The 9,557-nt window shown below is 40.7% G+C and overlaps 1 protein-coding gene across 3 annotated transcripts in view; it reads left to right on the forward strand.

The window, feature by feature from the left end:
• CALCRL (calcitonin receptor like receptor) overlaps window positions 1-9,557 on the forward strand; it is a 99,394-nt gene that overhangs the window by 57,298 nt on the left and 32,539 nt on the right. For all 3 annotated transcript variants that reach the window (XM_042439652.1, XM_042439659.1, XM_042439668.1), the window contains 2 exons: window positions 4,818-4,914; window positions 6,087-6,267. In XM_042439652.1, coding sequence (XP_042295586.1) covers window positions 4,864-4,914; window positions 6,087-6,267 — 232 coding nt within the window. In that variant the 5' untranslated portion in view covers window positions 4,818-4,863. The remainder of the gene's footprint in view (window positions 1-4,817; window positions 4,915-6,086; window positions 6,268-9,557) is intronic.

The raw sequence follows: 9,557 nt of genomic DNA on the forward strand, positions 1-9,557 counted from the left end.
AAACATCAAATAAACGTGTAGGACAGGGGATAGTCAAACCCAATAAGAAAACGATAACTACAATACAAAAAATAAGAGAATTCTTAACCACCAAAGTCAATGAATAACCACAGTGTGAAACAGAAAATAAATATATACAATAATGCAAAGGCAGCAGATAATTAACATCATGTAAAACTAAAATAAATTTAAGGATTAAAGCCCATAATACAAATGAATATAATCACAACCTCATTATCCATTAGCCTTCAAGCCATGCATGCTTTAACAATTGTACTGAAAAGCTGGACTAACTTAATTGAAAAGCTGGACAAAAAAAAGATGTATTTGTAATGTATTAAGCTTCAGGGCCAGATGTTTTATAAGCAATGTATTATAAGTGTTTGGAAGATCTATTGCTTTTGTCATTACAACAAACAATGAATTCAGTTTGACAGTGGAGAAGATAGATATTTCTGTGGAATAATACCAAGATGTGTATTGGCTATTTTGGAATATTTGGAGAAACATAATGAGAAACAAGCTGATTTGATATTTTTGGGTGCAGAGAAAGCATTTGATGATGAATGGGTTATTTATGTTTGCTGTTTTGGAAAAGCTGAATTTTGGGAAATACTTCATAGGCTAAAGAGATATATATACTATCCAAAAGGTGCAGATCCTGATGAATGGTGAAGTGAGAAAGCCTTGTGAAATGCAAAAGGGAACTAGACAGGGTAGTCCCCTCTCCCCATTACTTTTTATACTAATTTTGGAAGTTTTCAGTAGAGCCAGGAGGGGAGAATAAAGCATCAGTGGCATTAATTATAGATTAATTAATTTAAAACCTGGAATAACATCAAGCAAGATTTTTTTAAAAATTGAGTAAATTGAGACCATCATTGATGGGAAGGATTTATTAAAACGAATGGTTTTCTGAAGATGTTGTTTCTGTTTCAAACAAACTCGATTCTGACTAATGAAAGATATTTCAAAATTTGTTTGGGAAAATTAGACGTCTACACTTAGATGTAAAATTCTACAAGATGCAAAACAGAGAAGAAGCTTTGGGTTCCCCGTTTTGAAACTGTATTTTTCTGCCTTTTGTTTAGTTTGGTTACAGGATTGGATAAAGTCAGAGAAAAAGAGATTGCTACAGCTGGATGGGGGTTGACATGAAATTTGGTGGGCATGATTTTCTTTGGTATGATAAAATTAAGGCAAATACGGACTTTAATCATCAGTATGTTAGAAAATTTCTGTTAGGAATGTAGAATAAATACAAAATGAGATTATGTCTCAAATCCCTTTGTGGGTCTCACCTCATAAACTCTATATAGGAGAAAAATGGTACTTAGAAACAAATGGATAACTTATTGAAATCTTTTATTGTTTGATGGGGGCATTAAAGAATGAAAACAAGTAAATAATTAGAGTTGGAAGGATGTGAATTTCAATTATATTTCTATAGACCGATACTTGAGAGATTTCAAAATCAAACTGAATGGCAGTGGAACAAGACAAAGTTTCTCTGAAGGTAATTTAATGACCAGCCATGAAATAAAGAGATCAGACACAAAACTTTGGGTTTAAACAAGGACCACTTTATTTGACCTAAAGCTTATTTAAATGTCTTGAACCTGGGGAAAAGCAAAAGGGGAGCAAACAGATGCAGGTCCAACTGAGACCAGGTGACACCCTCTGACCATCTCCTAAACCTTCCCTTGGGTGAAACATCAGACCTCAAGGGCAATCTAATACCATGGGTTGCTCCCCGGCTGGTCAATATCTGGAAGGCAAAACCAGGGCACTCCTCCTGAAGTCCCATGACTTTATGAGAGAGAGTAAACCCCTAAGGACAAGATCCTTCCCCAACCCCAAGGTCCTGGCACATGTTGGGTCATTCAAGTACAAAACTGGACATCACTCAGCACAGCCCTTTTTGACTGTATAAGTTGGTAAGGTGAAGCCAAATTAGAAACGATTCTCAAGAAAGGCAGTTAATTTTTTACTTGTTTCCTGGCCCCAGGCCCATGGATTTTTATGCTGGAATGTCTAATCATATGCTGACCAGTTTCATAATAAATGAAATGCTGGAGATTCCAACCCCACTGTCATTTTGATGAACAAAACGACATGCCTCAAGACGAAACTAAGAGCAATTTGGAAGACATAGCTATGCCCACTAGAATGAAGAACATTTGGTAGCTTTAATTGTTGCTGTTCGTTTTTGACATGGAGGAGGAGAATGATTGACTTGAAAAGGTTTTCCAGTTACCTTTCAAAATCTTTCAAGTTAAATTAAGCGGCCGAAGTGGGAGGAAAGAAATGGGGAGTTCTGTGTCATTTGGGTAGAGAAGGTTGAATCTGTTCCTTCCGCTCCAGTGCTGATTCCACAACTCCCGGACATCAGACTTACTTTTCTTATATTTGTTATACTGTATACAGGTATACTGTAACTAAGCTTTTCCCTCTGCAGCTAATCACACATTGGAAGTACAGTCAGCCCTCCACATTCACTTGGGTTAGAAGCACAAGACCCCTGTGCAAGTGGGAAAACTACAAATAACTCTACAAATTTAGCAAACACAAAAAGTATAATCTGTAGATTCAACCCACTGTGGATGCCTTTGAACTGACAGGGTTCTTTGGCAAGGAAGAAGCAGGTGGCTGGTGGGGCTTGCCACCACCTATGCTGCTGCCGTATGCCATTTTAAAGCCTCCCCATGCATTTACAATCTCTCAATCTCACAAGTCTTACAGTTCATCCTAAAAATGGCATAGAACTCCAGTGGATGAGGCAATAAATAATCCATGAGTAATCAAATCCATAAGAATCAAATCCACAAATGTGGAGGGCTGACTATACTGCAATTCTTAATTCAGAGACAATATTCTTGGTGTTATTCAAGGTTATTTCTCCGGAAACAAAAGAGGATGAAATGATGATAAACCTTTTGCTGTTGTTGCATTTTCTATTTTTTTCCATAGTATATGCTGTGTCTTCTCGTTATTTTCTGCTGTTGATTTTTAAAATTTTAACTATTTAGGGCATTTTCATCATCAGTGAAAACCTGTCTTAGGAGTTAGCCTCATGCTTGTAGCTCTCCAAGAAGCCTCTCACTTATGCTGGCCTTGTGGCAAAAGAAGGAAAGGAAGGAATTTCAAACCTTCTTTGTCAGGTTGGACAGGGGTGCAGCTAGCTTCTCCCTTTTCTCAGTGACCAGTCCAAGAAGCAAGAGAGGCAAAGGATAGGTTTCTGTGGGTTGTCTGGATATGTGGCTGCTTTCTAGAATAATTTATTCCTGACATTTCGCCAGTATCTGTGGCTGGCATCTTCAGAGGGTGGTGGTATGAAAGTGTGTGAGACACAGATACATACACACACACACACACACACACACACACACACACACACACTTATGTGACCCTTGGTTGGGAAGAAGTGATTTACATGTTAATCTGTATGTTGGACTGTTGTTGAATGGCAAAGCCTCAGGGTGGGAGGATATGTGAGGTGGATGTGTGTCTATTAAATTAACAATCCATTGTTTGGGGGGAAAACCCTGACCCTGGGTGGTGTTCATTTGCATAAATTGAGTCTTCAGGACTGGTCACCAAACTTTGTTTACTTTCAGTGTTTCTTCTTTCCTGGTGAAGTTGTCCAGGTGTTTCTGGATTTCAATGGCCTCCTTGTCCATTCTGACCTGATAGTTACTGTCATGGTCCAGAATTTCAGTGTTTTCACATAGCATTCTGTGCCCAGGTTGGTTTATGACGTGTTCTGCTACTACAATTTTTTCTGGCTGGCTCAGTCTGCAGTGTCTCCTGTGTTATTTGATTCATGTTTGGACACTGCATTTAGATCTGCCCACAGCTGCATGGTATGCGGTAAACTCCTGCAGCCATGAGAGGGTCTTGCCTGTCCTTTGCTGAGTGCTGCATTTGCTGGATTTTCTTGGTCGGTCTGTAGATCATTTGGAGGTTGTGTTTCCTCATCAATTTCCCTATTAGGTCTGACTCCTTTGATGTATGGTAAAAAAATACCTTCCCTTTGGGCGGTTGTTTGTCTTCACTCCTGTGGCCTTTTCTGGGTCTGGCAGCTGTTCTGATGTCTGAGCTGGAGTAATCGTTAACCTGTAGAGCCCAGTTTAGGTGCTTCAATTCATCTTCCAGGAAGTGGGGTTTGCAGATCCTTTTTGCACAGTCTACCATTGTTTTTATTGTGTTCCTTTTTTTGTCCTGAGGCAAAAGACTTTTCCAAAGAATCTACCCCGGATAATCCTTCCCTTCCTTCTTCAGAAATGTACCTTCCCTATATGGCTTCAAGTCATGCCTTTTCCCCATAAACTGATTCTTCTGCTATATCTTTTCTCAGCCTGTCCAACAAAAGAAAGGAGGAGTAGCAGTACAGCTCCAACCTGGCAGCCAAATTCCAGGAAAGCTCACAAAGCTTAAGCAGGGCCCCAAATATGAAAGCTCCTTTTTGTTACTACCTCTCCCCACCACCACCACCACCACCACCACCACATGGTCTAACTCTTCATCCCCAGTATTGTCCTAAAGGCAGTTTCTTCCCCTTGTCAAACTTGCATGCCAGTACTTTGACTGAAGCCCCCTTGAGAGCGCCTTTTCCTTCTCCACCCCTCTGGCTCTTTCCAATGTTCCCACCCATTTTGGAAGTCACTGTTTTAGCATATGTAGCCATATACACCTCTATTCAGACATAAGTTCCACCTGAATTTAGTGGAACTTTTCGTTTGGTAAGGTGATACAGAGTTGCAGTCTTAAAGTTCACATTGGCAAAAATATTTCTTTCTATTTTGTTTTGATTACAGTTACATCTTCTTGTTCAACTATAGCACAAAACTACATTGCCTAGAGATGGAAACCAAGTGGATCATACGACTGCTGTTACTTTTAGCCATTACCTTGGTGAGTTGCCACAGAATTGCTGGTAAAATGTGATAGAAGTGAAAATCATGTGATATGTATTGGCATTTTCCTTAAATGCAGGGAAAAAACAAATATGCCATTCTTTTGATCTCTATATCAGCCAACAGATCAAAAGTAGTTCATGGTTAGAGCATAGGTTAAGGTTAAGGTTAAGGAAAAGACATAGCTCAGTGTTAGACCATACACTTTGCATGCAGAAGGTCTTAAATTCTGTCCCTGGCATTTCTAGGTAGGGCAAGGAAAGGTTCCAGTCTGAAATCCCCACCACCAGTTAGTGTCACTAGGCTGCTTAATATTTTGATGGTGGAAGGCAGCTTCCTTTGCTTCTATACTATTGAACCCACAGATACACTCTTCCATCATTTCTACTATTCAGTGGAACAGAGGGAGTTGCTTCTTCTAAGAACCAGTAGTTCACCTATTGATTTCTTGAATTTACCTTTGATACCTTAGATTGGTGACTTTATTGAAGTAGATAGTACTTTCACCTACGTCGATCACAAGTAGTCCAGCGCTATCTTTGTGTTCATGTCATCTGCTGGCAATGATAGCCATCTGCTGGCAAACCTTTTGGTGACAGACCTCTTTATACAGAGTTAGGCTGGCTTGCAAATGGTGGACACCCAGTCTGTAACCAGCCAAACTCAAAGCTTTACCAGATCATTAGGACCTGCCTTGCAGAACTGAAGGTCACCTTCATATCACAAAAAGGCAACAGACTACAATTGCCCCTCCCTTTTCATGGACTTGGAGTCCGTAGTCTCACTCTTCACAGGAGGGACAAGTGGAGGGGGACAAAATGATGGCAGGCCCCCATACTTGGCCCTGTGTGTGGTGCTTGCACCATTATTTTCAATGGGACTCGAATAATTGTGAGTTGCCATTTTTATATCGGGTTAGGAATGGATCCCCCATGAATGGCTATTGTAGGCCTACTGTAGGAGGGGCTACTATATAATTTTTGAAGAGCAAACTTTCTCATGCACTTGCATGAGTATGTACCGACTTTTTCAGAATTCTGCTGCTCAGTTAGTTGAAGTAATCACTCAAATTTATTTGCACTAATTATTCTAGTTACTTGTTTAAGCTGTCTTGACAACTACGGCAATTTACAGTTTATCTCACTACAGTATATCTGACTTTCTGTTAAGGTTTGTGCCACAGCAATTCCAGAAGAGAGAGAAGGAAATTCTACTGAACAACACTTTCTAACAGCTGATAAGAATGTAACAGCAGATCTCCATTCACTAGGTGTTACTATGAATAAAATCATGACAGCACAATATGAATGTTACCAGAAAATTATGCATACTTTACCACGCGAGAATGAAGGTAAATCATCATTGCCATAGTCATCCAAATAAAACCATTTTGTGTGTTGTTCTTATGAAGACATTAGTACTCACAAACAATGACAACTCCCAATGAAACTGTATATTAAGCACTCGTGGATAACAGTTCACAGGTCGTGATGAGAAGATTTTGTGAAGTTTTTTGTTCTTTTTGTTTTTGTTCTTTTGTTTGCTTGTATGTGGGACAAGTTATTTAATTCTTTAATTTTATAAAAAGCTATCTGGATTTTTGCTATACTTTGTGTTAATCTTTTTTGTAAGCTGTGTCAGACCTCATGTCAAGAAAAGGTGGAATGTCAAAAAATGCCTATGTCAGGAGAGAGGTGGAATATAGATTAATTAAATAAATAACATTTATCCTTGCCATTTCCCATTGACTTTAAGCTTCGGAGCTGGAGTGTTGCATACTTGCAGAAACACCTTCTGCTGGCCCTTACATCTTCAAACAGGACCCTATGGCTCTCCTCATCATGCAGGCGAAAACACAGAAAGCATGCACAGCAGCATCATTTATATCATGGCCCCAACCACTGGGACTCTTTACCTAGGGAACCTAGAAAGAGCTTCTTTGCTGTGATGTTTCTGCTGAAGGCTGTTTCGTTTCTCAAGAATATGCTGGGTTGAGTTGGGAAACTGTTTGGAACATGCTGCAGTTTTTAACTTTGTAGGGTTTAAATAATTGTCTTTTCATTTGATATTATGTAGGGTGACTCTTTTAATATCCCATTTTTTTCTGTATGAATCATAGAATCATAGAATCGTAGAGTTGGAAGAGACCACTAGGGCCATCCAGTCCAACCCCCTGCCATGCAGGAAATCCAAATCAAAGCATCCCTGACAGATGGCCATCCAGCCTCTGTTTAAAGACCTCCAAGGAAGGAGACTCTATCACCCTCCGAGGGAGTGCATTCCACTGTCGAACAGCCCTTACTGTCAGGAAGTTCCTCCTAATGTTCAGGTGGAATCTCTTTTCCTGCAGCTTGCATCCATTGTTCCGGGTCCTGTTCTCTGGAGCAGCAGAAAACAAGCTTGCTCCCTCTTCAATATGACATTCCTTCAAATATTTAAACAGGGCTATCATATCACCTCTTAACCTTCTTTTCTCCAGGCTAAACATCCCCAGCTCCCTAAGTCGTTCCTCATAGGGCATGGTTTCCAGACCCTTCACCATTTTTGTCGCCCTCCTTTGGACACGCTCCAGTTTCTCAATGTCCTTTCTGAATTGTGGTGCCCAGAACTGGACACAGTATTCTAGGTGGGGCCTGACCAAAGCAGAATACAGTGGCACTATTACTTCTCTTGATCTAGACACTATACTTCTATTGATGCACCCTAAAATAGCATTGGCCTTTTTAGCTGCTGCATCACACTGTTCACTCATGTTCAACTTGTGGTCTACTTGGACTCCTAGATCCCTTTTGCACGTAGTTTCATTCAGCCAGGTGGAGTTGCTCTTTAAAGTGCTTTGCTTCTGAGATGTTCAATTGTGCCACAACATAAACATGTATTCTCATATATGGACAAGGAGACACAGTTTACTTACTTAATGGATTTCTGTCCCACATTTCTTCCAAAATTGGGACTCAAGATGGGTCACAGCAGTACTGAGTAAAAGGCAGTATTAAAACCAGAAAGGCTAAAATATTAAAACAGAACTATATGAATGGGACAGTTTTAAACAATTTCAAAGAAATTTAAAAGACTTTGGCCAGAGCAGATGGGCAGGAAAAAGTGGCTCGATTTTGTGTTTTCTGAAAACAGGTCAAAATTCTGCTGTCCGCATAGCCTTCTCCCAAGGTGAGCTGAACAGCCATGGGTAGTCCGCATGGTATGTTCTCAAGCCATGCTGAGTCATTAATTTCATTTTTGTTGCCCTCCCACCTGCATATGCACTGCCCTATAAACACACTGCCTTTAACCTCAAATTACCACCATCCTGCCCCGATGCCATTCCATTGGATGGCCATGCCTTTCATTGGTCAAAGTTGCACATGCGATGCACCACCTGTACAGGGCTTCAGTGCATTGGTGGCAAAGCACAATCATGGAACCCTCCCCCATACATGCTCCCTTCATGCCCCTTCACCCCATGGCCCCCTGTTGGACTGTCTGGTTTCTGCATGTTGTAATAAAATCCATTGGAGTTGTCGCACATTCACTTTTTTGCTTTGCCACAGCCCTGCACAGACGCCAGGCTATTTACAGGCAGGCACAAAGGTGTGCATTTTCTGTGTTAAATTGGAGTATTGGGAATTCTTTTGGCTCCAGTTTTTAACCCTGGAGCACAGCTTTGTTCCACTTTCCACCCACTTTTGCCTTGTGCATCATCTAAATGGTCTGCCTTCAAAGCAGCTGGAAACTGCTTTGGTTTGCCCATGTGTTTCACCCCATAATTTATGAAAATGCAGCATCCAGCTCATAATGAGCAATGTATACTGAGTTGCCAAAATGCTTGCCCAAGTAAAGTAAGTTTTTACCTGCCGGGAGGAGATCAAGCTAATTATCCTTGGCAAGTTCCATGTCCTGAAATCAGTAAATGAAAAGGTCCACAAAATACCTTATGTCATTGGCACTAACAGAAAACAGTAAATTACTTTGCGTCGAAATGGAGAAGAAGATCTGACTGTGTTTCTGAACCATCTGAACAACATCCACCCTAACATCCAATTCACAATGGAAAAAGCAAAAGAAGGAACACTGCCATTCTTGGATGTCCTAGTCATCCGCAAAACAAATCAATGTTTGGGCCACACAGTGTACAGAAAACCTACACATGGACAGATACTTATACAAGCACTCCAACCATCACCCAGGACAAAAAAGAAGCACAATAAAAACACTGGTAGACTGGCAAAACGGATCTGTGAACCCCACTTCGTGGAAGATGAATTGAAGTAATTAGACCAGGCTCTACAGGCTAATGGTTATTCCAGTTCAGATATCAGAAGGGCTGCCAGGCCCAGAAAAACCCAGAGGAGTGAAGACAAACAACCACCCAAAGGGAAGGTATTTTTGTCATACATCAAAGGAGTCACAGACAGAATAAGGAAACTGGTCAAGAAACACAACATCCAAACGGTTTACAAACCAACCAAGAAAATCCAGCAAATGCTGCACTCAGCGAAGGACAAGAAAGACCCTCTCACAGCCGCAGGGGTTTACCACATACCATGCAGCTGCAGACAAGTCTACATAGGGACCACCAAACACAGTGATGTTTATCACACTATGCTCTTAAAGAGGTACTATTCCAGTGTGACTCCTCTAGCT

This window comes from Sceloporus undulatus, chromosome 1, assembly GCF_019175285.1.
Source record: "Sceloporus undulatus isolate JIND9_A2432 ecotype Alabama chromosome 1, SceUnd_v1.1, whole genome shotgun sequence".
NCBI classification, from domain to species: Eukaryota; Metazoa; Chordata; class Lepidosauria; order Squamata; family Phrynosomatidae; genus Sceloporus; species Sceloporus undulatus.